This window comes from Nilaparvata lugens, chromosome 10 (genome assembly GCF_014356525.2).
Source record: "Nilaparvata lugens isolate BPH chromosome 10, ASM1435652v1, whole genome shotgun sequence".
Taxonomy (NCBI): Eukaryota; Metazoa; Arthropoda; class Insecta; order Hemiptera; family Delphacidae; genus Nilaparvata; species Nilaparvata lugens.
This window is the reverse complement of record NC_052513.1, coordinates 35,768,850-35,786,493: the sequence shown is the minus strand read 5'-3', so window position 1 is coordinate 35,786,493 and position 17,644 is coordinate 35,768,850. Positions and strand designations below refer to the sequence as shown.

Genomic DNA, 17,644 nt, shown 5'->3' with positions numbered 1-17,644 from the left:
ACTGTTTTCGCATGAAGGCCCCTATTCTGCTTCATTTGATGCATGTGATCCTTGACAAGGTGAATGATATTCAGCTCAAAGATAATAAAATGAGTACTGGGGAAGGAAGCGAGTGCATTTTCGCCTCCTCTTCATTTTGCATTTCGAGGAGTCACCCGCTCCTCGTCTAAGGCCGGTTACAGAGCACGACCGACCGTCAGTGCGTACGTCAGTCGCGCTTGTCTTTTCTATAGATATTCCATGTATCCGTACAGAGCAGGACTGACAGCACGCATGCGCACGGTCATGACCATGCGTTTTGCACTGCGTACGAAGACCATCGGTCGACTGACGCTCTATTGAAGCAAATAGAAGCTTTCAGTGCTGTAATGATCAGTAGCCCGATCGCAACATAACCAATGTGCTGGCACCTCTGCCCGACAATCAGCTGATATTGAATTGAATAGCATAATGAATGAATTCAATTAATAGTCTCATATTTGAATTCAGAGTTTTTCTATACATTTCTTCAATCATTTCTAATTTTTTTTGGAAAAATCATATATTATTAATATTATCTACATTTATTTGATCCGTAGCTTATAGTGACTGCAAGCAGTATTCCCAATGGTGAAACAAGCTTGAAATAGCTAATAAAAATTTCTGATAGGCATTCTGAGGTAGTTGAAAAATGTATCTTCATCCCCAAGCAATGATGTATATAATGGTAATCAATTCCCTTTGAAATGCTCTTTGGGCGACCATCCGGTGAACTTGATATCTACGTCTTTTAATCTTTCGTTTACGAAGATAATAACCTGCAATTAAATAATCTGTAAAGGCGTCCATTTTGTGAGTCAGAAAAACTGATGTATGGATGCGTATGGTCAGGATGGTGCATACGCACTGACGGTCGGTCGAGCTGTGAATGTGTAAAACTGATTCATCGATGCGTACGGTCAGGATGGTACATACGCATTGACGGTCGGTCGAGCTCTGTAACCGGCCTTAAAGCTACATTGGATTCAATGCATTCTAGTGATGAGAGACTTCTTCCCTCTCGGGAGGGAGAGCCTCAAAGGTGAAAAGTAAGGGCTCCCCGTGTGAAAGGGCTCTTCAGCAGAGATTTCAACCATCTCCTCATTGACCGTCATTATCTATGTAAAAATTAATTAGTATCCATGAATAAAACAGTTGATAGTTTTGAATGAATGAACCCCTACTTACAGGCGTAGAAGGCGGCGGCAAACTATAATCGATTACTTTTAACCCCTGTTGCAGCGTCAAATAGAACCTGGCATAGTAAACGGACAGTATTTCTTCGCCCGTTTTCTTTGCGCAAAATATGCGACACAATGCGCCTATTGCCTCGGCGCGACCCGACTGGTAGGAGAGGCCGGGGGAAGGGTAGGGCGATGTGCCCCCACCCCCACCGCCCACCCCGTCAAGGTCATCTGTGAGCGAGCCTGGTTGGCTGGTGGTCGACAGACTGCCTTTGCGATTGGTCGAGCCGGTACTGCCCACCGAGTCTAGTCTCACTGAGCTGGGTCGGCTGTCTCCTGAGGAAGGGAAAAATATTTTTTATTCATTTATTGATATACATTTAGGTAAAAACGGCAAGAATTCGCCCAAAACGGCTTTAAACCTTAACTTAGAATACACTGTCTAGAGGTTATTCATATATTTATTGCAAATATATAAGGCAATTTATATAATTTATATATTAATTCCAGTAGAACCATCTTTTTGAAATGGTCTTCTCTGATTTGGTTCACGTGAAATTAATCAGGATTGAAATTTAACCGGATTTTGTGCAACCGGGCCTTTGTGAGGAAAAATGTTGCATTCCTCTGGGAATTAATCTCAATTCACTGTGATTAGATCATTTCTATATGAACTATAAATATTATTATTATTTCTTCTTTCGAAATGAATTGTTTATGCTTTTGTACTCCAGAGCGAAGCTCGGTCCCCGATATTAATTATAATGTGATGCATTTTGAGATTAAGCCACCAGCTGTTCTAATACAATTCAAGCTTTCACTGGACAAACGGCGATGATTGTCATTAAAACAAGTATCTGGGCCTAACCATTCATTTTCATTTCATTTGTCCCATCATCATAACCCATTGATCGCCTATGGAAGGGGTATGTGGATTTGTCAATACAACTCCTCACCATGAATATCAAGTACGGTTGTACAAAAGCCTGCCAAGTTTTAATCATGATTTAATGCCACAAGTTCCAATCAGAGAATGCTTTATTCACGTCCAAGTAGCTTACACTATTTTTTGTCATAATAATCTAGAAAAGAATAATTGAGAAACAGAAAACATTACCTGCTTGTGCTGACATTACTACATGCATTCTATAAACATAACCTAGTTTACAAGTTTCGAATCAGGAATTTCTTGATTCTAGTTGACAAAACTTCCACCTGGAGCGCTAAAAGATGGTTTTTGTACCAGTTTTGCTGTTCCTAATTCGGAACAAGGAAACATACTCGACTGTAAAGAAAATATATGATTTTATTACAGTATAGTATGCTGTAACGAGAAACATATGTTTATTTGTTCTACAATCAGCTGTTACCGGCTTCATTTCATGGATGTAAAACAGCTGAAATTGAATGACTTTGACAAAAAAAAAATGTAGCAGGCTGTGCCAATGGCACTTACACTATTAAAAACTCAGTATAACTTTATATTATGAAAAGTTCAGTGACTATTATGAAAAGCTCGGCTTCCAGGTATTAGAATTGATACGTGAAAAGACTCACTATTGCCAAGTCGACTTCTGTAAAGCGGGGTTCCAATTTGTGCAGCCTCGAACAACCATTCGCCAAACAAGTGGAGGATGCTGTTCGATTTCGGTCTGCATGGTGCCAACGGAGTACGCACCTCACATCCCAGTGATAACAGAGCTGGAAAACCATACAAACCACTAATTATTGATAAATAGAATTAGAAAATAATTTACAATAATTATTGAATAACAAATATATGATAAGCAGAACTGTGGTAATACACGGAAATACTGTGAAAATACAATCTTATAAAGACGATCGATTGTTTCAACAAGCTTCAAACTGGAAATAAATTAAACCCATATCCTAAGATTTTATATTGCATAAATTATTCCAATAGACTCAATAGTTAATTTATCTTTTTCTCTTGTATAATAATATGTGAAGATAATCCAAACCCAGGGAGAATGAAGATATAAATTTCAGGATGACCAAAAAATCAGAATAAGAGCTCAATAGCCTACAAGTTTGGCAAGTTCCAATATTCATGAATAAATTAGAATTAATTGATTGTAAATTGAATTGCTCTACTGTCGCTTCAAAATGTCAGCAATTCTCAAAGCATCAAAATCCCCAAGAGCTCAATAGCCTTCAAGTTAAGTAGGTTTCAATGTTCATTGATAATTAATAATATCGATTCATTGAAAATTGAATTTGTGTAGAATACTGAGATCCGATTCAAACTCTCAGCATTCCTTATAAGATTGAAGCTTACAATTTAAATAATGCTGCCAGTTTGAAATGAATCTCACAGCACACATTATTTAAAGATGATGGTTTCTTGATCGATTCCGAACTGCGATTTATTAACATCTACTATGTTTATTTCATCTACCATGTTCATTAACACACTATTATGATGTTTTAAACAAAGACATGTACCTCAATTACTTATGTAAATAAATACGGAAAGCGTCCATTTGAATGTTTAAAATTGTTAGGTTTCAGATTGAGGCAGCTGATCCATAGACCCTACTAAACCACGGCAGAATATGTGCGGAAACATACTTACATTCACTTGGCGGGACGAATAATGGACCACGAGTACTGATTTGCCGCCCGAAAGTACTCCAGTCAGTAAGTGAACAAAATCTTTTATTTACATGAATAATTGACTGCATGACTTTGTTTAAAATATCAAAATAGAGTGTCAACACATTATTTGTCTATTTCTATGTAATCAATTATTGTAGTAATTGCTAAGTTTACATAAACTACAGATGCAAAATTAATTGAAAAATGTATGATTTTTCAAGATTTTCACTCACAAGTAACACTTGAGGTTGAGGAAGGCCCAGAATTTCCCGGGGTGGGGGGAGGAGGATGACTTACAGCTGAGGCTCTGCTTGTTGTCAAAGCAATGAGAGATGCTTTCGGAATACCTTAAAAAATAATAAATTACAAATAATTAACTACTATGAGTTCACATTAAATTCATAATTTACTTGTCTCGAATAGTTTTAATGCTAAATTTTCTTCTCATATTGCAAAAAAATTCAATTATCAAGTTTTTAAGCTACAGTTATAATCGTCAATGACATCTGGTTTTTGTAATTTTACTTAATGAATTGAAATTTAATAATTACATAATGATCTTGAAACTTTTCTTGAATTTAGAGTGAAAGTGGATTATACAATCAATTTGAAGTCAGTTTTTGAGGTCTACACGCAATATCCTAATTCCTGTGAACGTAGTACCATAGAGAACACATAGCTATGCTATCTTTAAAGACTTATAAGCTAATGCTATAAGCTTTAAGATTATGCATTTTTTTCTCTTTGGTAGTATGCATTAAATTCCTGGATGGTTTCCAAATCAAAGACACAATATTTTACTGGTGTAATACAAATTGATGCAACAAAAATTCACAACAATTATGCAACTATTCTAACAGAAAACTTACAGGAATCATTCACAAAAGAAGCACTTATTCATTATTTTGGATACATGTCTCGATTATTCATGTTCACTGGATTATTCAGATTATTACAAAGAAAATCTCAAAAACATCTATTCAAATACTGTCACATAATTCACATAGCATTCATGAAAATCATCGAACAAATACAGTAATGCATTATTGGACATTTTTAGCCATTCTTTCACATGTTTAAATACACAAAGGAATAATTCAAATATTAGTCACGACACATACAATATACATACTGTTACATTCCAAGGTTCTGTACAAATAGATCTAGGATATTGAACATGATAGTATAATGACATATTTAATATATATGATACATCTGATACAATACATTATAATGTGACACATCTCAGTTACATTATGTACCACATTAGTTGACAAGATACATACTAATCTGTCATATGTATTATGTATCATCTATCATATTACTCAACCCATAAAACAAAATAATGTGATACATTATGTAATGTTATGTAATGTATCAAATTATCTGTTACAAAAGATATATAGATGTAGAGATGTAATAGATGTATTTTGAGCTTCTTGACAAACTTTTTCAAACTAAGTGCCAAGCCACACGAAGCTTTTTTCCAGGCGTTTTCAGACGAGTCGGCAGGGCAGAAAGCTCTCCGATTGGGTTGGCGTTCGGGAATCAGCTGATAATCAGCCAATCCTGTCCTGAGCTTCCTGCCCTGCCGACTCGTCTGAAAACGCCTAAAAAACGCTTCGTGTAGCTTGGCCCTAGCGTTCCACCACCAAAAGATGACTTAATTGATAGCGTATGTAATATGTGCACAGGGTACAGATTGCAGTAATGCGATTAAAATATGACAAGAATAACAAATTTACAATATTGAATTTCTTGGTAACTGAATGCGATGTTTCATCAAATTTTTAACGCTGTATTGACAATTTTCAGATTCTTTCTATGTGAATAATAAGATATATTTACTCACTGACTGAAGCAAACTTTCATGTTCCTCAAAATAAATTAACAACAGTCGACGTTACAATAATTTACTGTTGACAAATGACAACAGAGACTGATGAAAATTACATTCCTTCCACTATTGACATGGTTCACATGGATTCCGAGCGATACTCTAGACTGAAGCAGACTTTTATGTTGCTCGAACAACAGTCGATGTTACAATAATTTATTGTTGACAAATGACAACAGAGACTGATGAAAATTACATTCCTTCCACTGTTGACATAGTTAACATCGATTCCGAGCGATACTCGAACAATTGTTTGAAAAGTACCAACTGATGTTTTGTTTGTAGCAAATGCTTGCTTAAATCTGGATTCCACTTCAGTAATCAAATCTTCCCAAATCAGTATCAATGAAAGTGACCGGCACAGTGAAAATTTAATTCCCATGCGTTCTAATGGGACCATTTCCACTCAGCCCGGACGAGCGAGTATGAAAAGTCCCATTAAAACGTAAGGGAATTAAATTTTTACTGTATCGGAAAGGTTCACTGTCACTGATACGTGGGAGTCCAGTTTCATTCAGTGATAATTAATATTTTTCGCAATAATTATTATTATTTATTCAGCAATGATTGAAACACATCATCATAAATTTATTGGGAATGAAAAAAAACTGGCTTATAGCCCTAACTATATCAATTATCAAAAATATGTATTTATTATGTAACTACATCTTATCCTCTTTCTTTTCAAAATTTTTCCTATTTAAAATCTTCTTATTTGCTATCTGATTTTCCCCACTTTTCTTTATTCTCTTTTCCACGTATTGAATACTGTTTGGCCTACACAGGTTCTTTTTCCTCATATCCATATCCACTATACATGAAATCAACAAATTCATCTTTGATTCCAATTCTTACTGTATTCATTTTCTTCAGTAGCTTGTCTATTACTTTGTTTTAATTTATTTTTTGCTTTTTCTTTAAGCAGTGAAGTGATTGAGTTCATTGAAAAACACTTATTTTTAAAGACTTTTATTATTCAATATTGATCTCTCATATTTATTACATTTTATTGCCATTTCTTGCTTCAATTTTTTCTTATCTCTGCATATTTTGTATTGTATTACTGTATTTGCTAACGACGTGGTTAAGTGGTAGAGTGGACATTATTGTCCAAACTTCGCCACGTCAACAAAAATGTCATTCTATTCTATTCTATACTATAGCCCTATTAGGGCTATATTAGCCCAAATTATGTTGTCAATACAGAGTTAAAACATGACTAAAATAAACTTTTCAACTGATTTTCGATAAATTTGAATGATTTGTCATGTATTATTGAGGCCTACCCTTTGTCACAGTAGAGGGAGCCACACTAAAGCTTTTAGCCAGCCGCCGCTGGGTTGGAGGTGTGGGAGAGTGGGAGGGGGCATCCCCTCCTCCTCCTCCACCTTTCTTCCCCTCACCTCCTCCTCCTCCTCCGCCACTATCGTCCCACGTGATTGGCTGTGTTGCAATTCCTTTTCAACCCATCATCCATCCAACAGCAGTGCAAATGTGCGCAGCCAGAACAGAACACCAGGAAATAGAGAGAAGGAGAGAAAAACAAGAGATGAACATTAGGACACAGAGGATTGAGAAGGATTGATATGAATATGTATAGAGAGAGAGAAAGAGAGAGAGAGAGGTTGATTGATTGATTATATGCCTTTATTAGGCATAATCAAATTTCCGGATGAACCGGAGAGAGAGAAAGAGTGCTTTATTCAATGGAAATTTACTCAGGAAATAGAAAGAAGAAGAAAGAAACAAAAATGAAGATTAGAACACAAAAAAGGATTGATACGAATATGTGAAGACAGAGAGAGATTAGAGATAGAGAGGTACGATATGAATTTAGAGCTAAATAGAGAGATAGAACTGAAGATCTAGGAAGGAATTTTTAGATATAAATTTCGAGATAAATAGGAAGATAGAACTGAAGATCTGAGAAGTATTTATTTGATATAAATTTAGAGATAAATAGAAAGATAGAACTGAAGATCTAGAAAGGAATTTTTTTTCAACATAAATTTAGAGATAAATAGGAAGATAGAACTGAAGATCTAAGAAGGATTTTTTTAAATATAAATTGAGAGATAAAAAAATATAGAACTGAAGAAAGGAGACAAGGAGAGATTGATAATTGAAGAAACGTAAGAAGTGGTAATAATTAGGAGAGGAATAATTAATAAACATGAATAAACAAACGTAAATAATTGAAGGATTGATTTGGGTTGAAGAAACGTAAGTTTATGATTGATATAATAATTTATAAAATATAAGAGTAATTAAGAGAGGAATAGTTGATGAACGTGAGTACAATAATGCCAATAGAGGAGTGATATTATTTATTTATCATTCACAATCAACTTAAGGACATTAGATTGATAAACTAGAAGAACAAGTTGAATTGATAAAGGTTGAAAGCATAAAGAAATTGATAAAAACTGAAAGCGGAAGGGGAAAGTGATGATAATTGAAAACAGGAAAATGATGATGAATATTTTAAGCAAATAGAAGGACAATAAAATGTGAAAGAGAAGGAGCATATGAAATAGCAATACATCTGAATGAGAAGGAGATACCGTAAAAGTGTGGAGGAAATATTGTGCGAGACTAGGTATATTGTACAATCTTATGAAAAACTATCTAATCCATACTTTATGAAATGCTTCTTCATTATTTATTCAGCGTTCCCGTTGCTCTTGATTGGAATAAATAAGTTATAAATAAATTTTGATGCATCATGAATCAGGGTCAGGATGCAAGACCTGAATGAGAAAAAAATATGCTCACTTGATCACGTGAATGATAATTTAGTTTAAAAGGTGGACAAGACAATTCTCACACAATCAAATGATGAAGTTATGAAGAATATAATATATTCTATCGATCTTATTGAATATGATCTTTTAAGTATATGAGACACATAATTCTGATTCTAGTACTGTAACCCTGATGGTGTTATTGTATGTTAAAGCAATAAGTGACACAGTAAAATCAACAAAACTTTTCACACAATTTTGTGACTTATTTAGTCACATTCTACAAAGAAGTTGAGTGTTTCATATTTGACAGTGTGGTTTATCAGCTACACATTAGTTAATCAACACAAAGTTATTCAAAATAAGCAATTAAACATGTAATTTTTTAGATGAATTCAACAGACACTAAGCAAATTAAAAATACATTCTGGGAAGCCTGACAAAAAAAATTCAAATGAAACACAAATTCATTGAGATGCAAAACCGTGTGTGCTTCTTTCACATGCTAGGTGTATCAACAAAATCGCATGCAAAAAATAAGAGACAGTTTGAAACAAATATACAAAAACAGCAAATAGTAGGAGAAAAATGAACACAACACTGATAAATTGAATTCTCCAACTAATCTTGAATAATTGAATTTTAAATTTCAGTGATACTCTTACAAACCAAAACTATTCAATTCAATAGATTCAATTCCTGTTTGTCAATTTTAATCGGATTGATCTTTAGTTCCCAGCTAAATAGCCCCCACAACTTGCTTTCGAAAATTAGCTTAGCCAATATAGTAACTGAATAGCAAAAACATTTCACTTGAATGGGCTACTTTTACAAATTAATAAAAACAACCAATATGCAAACTTGAAGTACCCTTCATTTTTTTGTAATATTGTTGTAATATTTTAAATAATAAAGGGAACTTCAAGTTTCCATATTGATTTTATTAACTGAATAGCAGTATCATTACTAATTTAGAAATTTTGTTTCAATTTCCTTGAACTCCTAAAATTTATTGACTCACTCTTCAGGAATTCGCTAAGAAATAAATATATCTATGAATGTTTTCACAAGAACCTGTTAAATTTTAATCATGATTAAATGCCACAAGAACCAATCAGAGAAGACGTTTTTGAAAAGAAGGCTTTTGTGCAACCGAGCCCAAGGGTACAATCAGGGTACCTGAAGGGTTTAAATAAAAATAGAGATCCAAGTACCCTTTTTAAAATTATTCACTCACAACATTTTTCGGCTATATGATGCTATTATCAAGTGATACTTTTTTCCAATCGCTTGATAATCTATATATATAAAAGAGAAATGGCACTCACTGACTGACTGACTGACTCACTCACTCACTCACTCACTCGCAGAACTAAAAATCTACCGGACCAAAACGTTCAAATTTGGTAGGTATGTTCAGTTGGCCCTTTAGAGGCGCAATAAGAACGAATTTGTAAAAAATTTCAAAGATACGCCCAAAATCTGCGTTTTCCAGCGTTTTTTTTAGCGTTTTCTCAGCTTTATCGAGAACAAATGAACAGAAAATGTTCAAATTTAGTACAGAAGCTCAGCTAGAGTGTAATAATGTTGTGTTAGAAGGAATTTACAATAACGTCAATGATAAGCCCAAAATTAGCGTTTTTCCAGCGTTTTTTTTTTGCTTTTTCTCAGATTTATCGAGAAAAAATGAACAGATATTGTTCAAATTTAGTACAGAAGCTAATCTAGGGTGTAATAATGTTGTGTTAGAAGGAATTTACAATAACGTCAAAGATACGCCCAAAATTAGCGTTTTTCCAGCGTTTTTTTGCTTTTTCTCAGATTTATCGAGAACAAATGAACAGAAATTGTTCTAATTTAGTACAGAAGCTAAGCTAGGGTGTAATAATGTTGTGTTAGAAGGAATTTGAAATAACACCAAAGATACGCCCAAAATTAGCTGTTTTTTGCGTTTTTCAGTTCTTTCATCAAGTAATAGACAGAAAATGTTCAAATTTGGTACAGAGGTCTAAAACTTTTGTGATGAGGTGACTTTAATATTTCATCAAAGATACGCCCAAAATCAGCGTTTTTCCAACGTTTTTCTCAGCTTTTCTGCGTTTTCTCAGAACTTTGACTTTCTGATGAAATGAAGCATGCTCAAATGAAAAATGCAGGCGAGCGAAGCGAGCCCGCTGATCTCAATTTTGAACGATCCAGTCGGGGGTCGTCGGGGCTAGACGGATATGGCGAGCGAAGCGAGCCTGACGGCTAGTGGCATAATATAGCCGAAACATATTGTAAGTAAACAATTTTAAAAAGGGTACTTTTATTTCTAAGGATTTCTATTTTTATTTATATCCAAGAATAGTCATAACGGAAAAAAGACTACCTGAAGGGTATCTCTAAGGTAAGACACCGATGAGGTAACTTAACATGGTCTTCGCCATCAGAAACCCAGTAGTGAGAAGATGCAGCCACTCACCCAGAAACGCGTCCACCTGTCCCGCTATGCCCTTGATGGCCTTGAGGAAGTTGTGAGGCAGGACGGCCAGACAGGGATGTTGGCAGGGGTCGACCACACTGTCGCTCGTGATCGCAAACTGCAGGAACTTCTGTGTCTGGCTGATCACCTACAGAACAGTGTGAACAAACAACCGTTCATTCCGTCCAAGATTCAATTCACTTATTTGTCTTAAGGCCGTTTGCACAGTGACAGTTTAAACTAAATTTAATTTTGAACTGGATTAAATCCGTATCAAGTCTAGTTTGTTATAATGTGTTTCATTTTGAGTTTAAGACACCAGCTGATTGAATCGAGTTTGAGCTTTGACTGTGCAAACGACCCTTAGTTGGTAAGAAAAATACCATATTGGTAATAATCAATTGTCAAATAGACAATAGTCATACATTATTATACATTGTTAACCAAGAACACAAATACTGCATGGCAGTATTGCAGTACGACAAACAATCAACTGCATGGTAAGTCTTACACTTTCAACGTCTTCCGACAAAACGTTTTCTAAAGATACGTGCAGACTTAAGCGCCACGAACACTTTGTACAGAAACAGTAAGGACCGGTTTCCGAGCTCGGGATTTAGCTAAGTTCTAGACTTTAAACAGCTGGAGTCAGAAAATTGGCTTTCCAAAACGGGGCGTAGTCGCAGTCCACGTTTAATTTAAATTTCGAAAAACTATAAAATTGAACACAAAATTAAATAAAGAGAAAATAGTGTGAAGTTTCAGATATTTTGAATTATTTAGGAATGTTGCATTTCGTCAAGGAAAAACGTTTTGGAAAGCCAATTTTCTAACTCCAGCTGTTTAAAGTCTAGAACTTGGCAAATTCCGAGTTCGGAAACCGGCCCTTCAATATAATACGCATCAACTGATGAAAAGTGAGATGCGTGTGTGTATGTCGCTCAAGTCTGTACGCACTTTTAGACAACCAAAACTGGTCTTCCATATTTCTATTTCGATATTAGGAAACCAAAAATGATTTCCAAATTTTAATTCATATAATCATCTTTAGAATAACATCACGCCTCCAAAACTAATGCTTCAAGGCTTCCAAACTTGTCTTCTGTTCTTGTTTTCATTAACGAATGATTGAATAAATTTATACTGGATGAAAATAATTAATGAAAAAATAATTATTAATCATGATTATCAATTTACATTATTATTATGAATGAAAGAGTAACGTCAGTTAGTTCATTTACTGTACTGAAAAATAAAGTTTTCAAGAAGAAAGTGGCTTTGAAGGTTTGCCCTAAAGGTCCTAGTAGTATCGTGATCGTGGTAATACCAGACTAACTGCGTAAATATTACTGAGATCTCAGTCGGATCCCACATAATCGAATGAGCCTTTATTAAAGTATTACATGATTGAAATAGGGAATGGGTGGAGAGCTGAATGAATGGATGTATAAAAGATAGAAATATTTAGGGCCGGTTTCCGAGCTCGGAATTTAGCTAAGTTCTAGACTTTAACTGGCTTTAAACTCTGGAGTCAGAAAATTGGCTTTCCGAGTCAGAGCGTTAACGTAGTCGAGGACTTGAATAGACTCTGGAGTTTAGAGATCACGTTAGACCCTGGAGTTCATAATTTCGCTTTCTGAGTAAAGTCCAGGACTTGAATTAGATTCTCGCCTCTTTCTGAGTCAAGGATTTATCAAAAATTGTCAAGTCCAGGACTTAAAACAGCGTGATTTTAAAACCTCGACTGGGGTAGGGTTTAAATTCAAGTTCTAGACTTAACGGAGCAAACACAATTCAGTTATTGTTTTGGAGTAGATAAAAAGCCAAATAGATGTCATGGAATACCTCAATTATTTGGATTAGTCTATCTAAATTCATAATTTATAGTTCGCAAGTTCATTTTAGAATAAAATTGTATCAGAATTATGTGTAAAAAACTATCCTTATTTTACTGACATAACCTAAAAATGTTCAAGAAAAATAATACAAGGATTGCCTTGAATTTATATTCCAATCTGAATGTTATTAATCAATGTCATATTTAACATAATTAATAATAATAATAATATAACAAAATAAATTATTATTCCATTTTTTTCAAAACAAATACGTTTTCAAACTCAATAGCCTAATGAAATTTTATTCCAAAATCACTGGTTAGGATCAATGATCAATAATTGCATAACGTAAAATGAAATGTTTATTCATTCACCATTCAAAGGTTTTGCTTTGAATAGGCCTACTATTTTTACAAAATAGTTTGGAGAGCATGCTCATTTGAATTATCCCGCTGCAATCAGCTGTTTCTGTTTTGGTATAATGCCAACAATACAACAGCAAAATAATGTGAATTTCCCTCATGCAGTCGTGGACTCATAAAGGTGTGTTTTCGTAACGGGCAGACGACAGAATTCACTTTAAATTAACATTGGTTCTTATGGGAGTATTCACCCATCGGCAGAAAGTTGAGCAGAAAAAAAGAACTGTTTAAATCAGAGACGAACTGTCGTTCATTTTGCCGTTCTTTATAAGGCCTATCAACACAATGCTATTTTGCTTCGACCGATCACTGCTCGTGAACCGTTTTGTCGAAAAAGAACTAATTTCGGCGACGAGATTTTCTGTTTTTTCTAATTTTCTGTCGACGAGAACGGACAGCTTCGAATTACTTTTCTGCTCTGATCACGTGACACCGGCAGAATAATCTTTCTCTGGATCAGACGCCATGTTCTTTTTAACCTCAATCTTCAATTGTTGAATGGTTTGTTTTGATATTATTTTGCTGTTGGTTGTCAGATTTCGGATTGCTACTATTATACTGTAAAATTAATTTGCAGTAGAAAATTGAGGTATAAAATATTTCTATTGGTTTCTTTATTCTTATAATTTTTACAAGAGAAATTGAAAATGGATTTACTACAGAAAGGCGTGAAATTCGTTATAAATTTGATGCGACAGTTCAAAGTTTTGTACTTTCCAGACCTGCACAACGAATTTTTTTTTTTTTTCAAATCAAACTGTTTATTCCTCAAAAACAAAAACACAATACATGTTATAGCAGCAATAAAACTCAAGATATACACAGAATTATAACATGACTATGAGCCTAGTAGCCTATGTTGATATTATAATGTATATAAAATAAAATTTCTAAAAATACATGACCATGATTAACAAAAACTGTGACTGTTAAATTAATAAACATTGATAACTATTATTGCTGTTAACACAAATAACTGTTGAATAGGAGGAAGGTCCCCGCATGGGCTGTGCCTGTGCGCGGGGACCGAGTTGCATTGGATTTTGATCAAGTACTGCACCGTCTAATAGTTTATTATTATATTTAAGAAGAAAAATAAACATACACATATATGTTCACAGATGCATGTATAGACCTACACATACAAATGCATACCGTACATACATAGATAGATAGATAGAGAGAGAGAGAGAGAGAAGAGAGAGAGAGAGAGAGAGAAGAGAGAGAGAGAGAGAGGAGAGAGAGAGAGAGAGATAAGAATATAAGGATAATGAGGAAATTAATGTAGAATAGGATCTAAAATCTGAAGAGAAGATATAATATTATAGAACTGAGAATACAAAGAATAAAAATAAGATTAGTGATCATTGAAGATAATATATCAGAAGGTAGGAGAAACTATGAAATGTATTTTTAAATATAAGTGGTGTGGGCTGACCTTAACATATTTTTAGAAGATTCTCTACCAGTTTGAATTAGCCATGAGGTAAGCATTCTTTTGTAGATATTTGTGCTTGGTAAAACTGTACGCAAATCTGTTGGGATATTCTGGTAGATAATATGGATAAGGTGGTGAGGGTTGGATGCTGATGCAGATCTATTGATAGGGGGGACAGTTATGCCGACATTAATTCTATATCTAGTTGGATAAACATGGTTCACAGGTTGCAACATATTGAAATTTCTTTTAAAACCAAACAAAAGCAGGTTCTTGATAAAAAGTTGTCTCAGGTCCAGCACTTTAAATGAATTGAACAATGCTTCTGTGGGGTAACGGATCGGAACACAAAGAGCTGTCTTGATAATGGCCTTCTGGGTTATTTCCAAACACTTTACTGATGCATTTGTGGAACCTCCCCAGACTATAATGCCAAATTGAAGGATGCATTGTACAAATGCATAATATACCATTTTCAACAGTCCATGGTTGAGGATTCTGGACAACACAGAGAACACATAAATAAACTTCCTCAGCCTACCATTGATGTATGCAGTGTGAGCCGACCAGGAGAGCCGGCTATCAAAAACAACACCCAAATACTTGTATTTGTCGACCAGCTCAACAACTGGACACTGGCAGCCCTCCGCAACAGCACATGTATTGCAATGCAAGTGCAGCACCCTGCCATGAACATCACCTTGAGTCCGCAGGGCTAGCTCCATGTATTTAGTTTTACCAACAAAACTAAATTACAACAAAACAAATTACCTATTTGAAAAATAGAATATGGTTAAAAATTGCTGATGTGATAGAGGATTCAAGTAAGTAGACTTAAATTTCTCATAATAAAGTAGGCTAGATCTACCGTACACAATTTGATATAATTTTTATAAGTAGCCTACCAGCATGTTTACAATTTTTATTCAGGTAGCCTACTGTAGTAGGCCTTTAATAACCTAGTCTCTAGGTCTAAATTGCTATATTTTTCATTTTTCAAGAAGTTAGAAGTTGACGAAAGTTTATTTATTTGTTTAAAGTATAATTTCTAGTGTTTAATAATAATGTAAAGCCTAGACTAGCCAGTTAGTGTATGGTAGAGAATTATCACAAGAAAGAGAGAAATCTAATCAACTATTTAGATTTAAACTCATTCAAACTTGATTGATTAGATTAACATTAAATGATCAGATTCAAAACATTATTCAACCAAGATAACATTTTGCATTACATGATAAAATAAGATAGCATTTCATGCTAACAATCTTTTACACTTTCATTGAGTTGGCCTAATCACAAAATACATTTTTTATAATGCAGCTAGTAGTTTTCACAAACAGATTTATTGAAAATAGCATCATCATTTGACTTTGAAGTAATCCATTACATTCTAAGTCCTAAACTTCCATTATCCTTGTTGCACCTCAAAATATTGTAAACCCATAGTTTATCAATACAATAACAAAACTAACCTGACTATTAGAACATTTACTTTGTCTTTGGTACCTATCTATGAATTAATCTTCTTTTAATTAATTCAAATTCACTTGGAAACAAAATTAGTTCATAGATTGTTATAGAAATAACTTGATCAGAGTCAGTGTAATTGAATATTGAAAGACTGCCATTGAAAAAAGATAGAATAGGTAGGTACTATTTTTCTGGTTGACCATTGCTACCAAACTCATTTAAAACTTAAATAGTAATGTATTTGAAAAACTTATTCATGCTCTATTGCGTGATGCCAGGTATATCAATGTAAATAGTAAAAATTAAAACAGGAGACACACAACATAGATGGATTAAAAACACTGAAAAACTTACATTATAATCGGAAATTTTCGAGGAGCTGTGTCCCTTTTCTCGACCGAGCAGAGAGTGTAATGTAAGTTTTTCAGTGTTTTTAATCTATCTATGTCGTGTGTCTCCTGTTTTAATTTATATTATAAAACTTTAAAGTGTTTTCTGTTATGTGCTACGAATGTAAGTAGGCTATATACTTTTAGTATGTATAGTCTATCTAATGTAAATAGTTTATTGAGGCCCAGTTCACTTCTAATTTATTCAAAGTCCAAACTAGGCCTATGTATTATCATTGATGATTAACTTCACTTTATCTCCAAAATATATTTTGAAAGATTAAATATGTTTCTTTTTTCAGGTACCATTTACAAACAAAATATTGAAGAGAATGTGCTCAAAGGAAATGCATATGAATTCATTTTTGCTGACCAGGATAGAAAAATTCTTTGGAGCCCATAGATAGAATGAGTTAGTTAGGTAAGATCAAATTCCACACATTTTTTAAACTATATGTGGGCGATGTCATTTTATACAGTTTCCCATTTTTTCAAAAAGTTTATCCACGATGTTTTATTATTGATTTGATGTTAGATATTCAAATAGTAAGACATAAATATGGTATGTGACTAAAATAATTGAAAAACTGACTAATTACAAAATCATTAATAGCTTACAGGAAATTTTAATATTTCGAAACTACGTGAAACCACATGAGATCAAGATGGACAGTTGAGAAGAGTGTTTAAAAAACAATGTATTCACTTATCATTCAGGGAATAGAGCTGTTCATAATATTTGGGATTCCTTCCATAAAGAAATAATTTATGTAACAAAATCTAATAATGTGATAATATTTTAACATCAGATTATTGATTCAATGTTATCACATTATTAGATTTTGTTACATAAATTATTTCATTATGGAGGAAATACCAAATATTATGAACAGCTCTATTCCCTGAATGATGAGTGAATACATTGTTTTTTAAACACTCTTCTCAACTGTTCATCTTGTTCTTGAGTGAATGTTGAACTTTATAAATGACCATACATTAGAACTATGAATAGATGACTTCAAAAATTCAACCAGCAAGTGCTGGTAAAAAACACTGAATAATAGCTTAAATGACAGTGATTCCACCTTTTAAAATTTATAATTGAATTCATGGATGAAATACCTGCATTGTTTTGAGAGAGATTTATGTATTTACAGTTTG

The 17,644-nt window shown here is 33.9% G+C and overlaps 1 protein-coding gene across 10 annotated transcripts in view; it reads right to left on the bottom strand.

Moving 5' to 3' along the window:
• Positions 1 to 17,644, bottom strand: part of LOC111064411 (ral GTPase-activating protein subunit beta) — an 89,261-nt gene that overhangs the window by 37,582 nt on the left and 34,035 nt on the right. For 8 of the 10 annotated variants that reach the window (XM_039436731.1, XM_039436736.1, XM_039436726.1 and 5 more), the window contains 5 exons: positions 10,927 to 11,074; positions 7,005 to 7,175; positions 4,055 to 4,168; positions 2,760 to 2,903; positions 1,207 to 1,538 (listed from right to left, as the gene is read on the bottom strand). In XM_039436731.1, the coding sequence (XP_039292665.1) occupies positions 1,207 to 1,538; positions 2,760 to 2,903; positions 4,055 to 4,168; positions 7,005 to 7,175; positions 10,927 to 11,074 (909 nt within the window). The remainder of the gene's footprint in view (positions 1 to 1,206; positions 1,539 to 2,759; positions 2,904 to 4,054; positions 4,169 to 7,004; positions 7,176 to 10,926; positions 11,075 to 17,644) is intronic. The other 2 variants (XM_039436734.1, XM_039436735.1) reach the window with 1 other exon arrangement.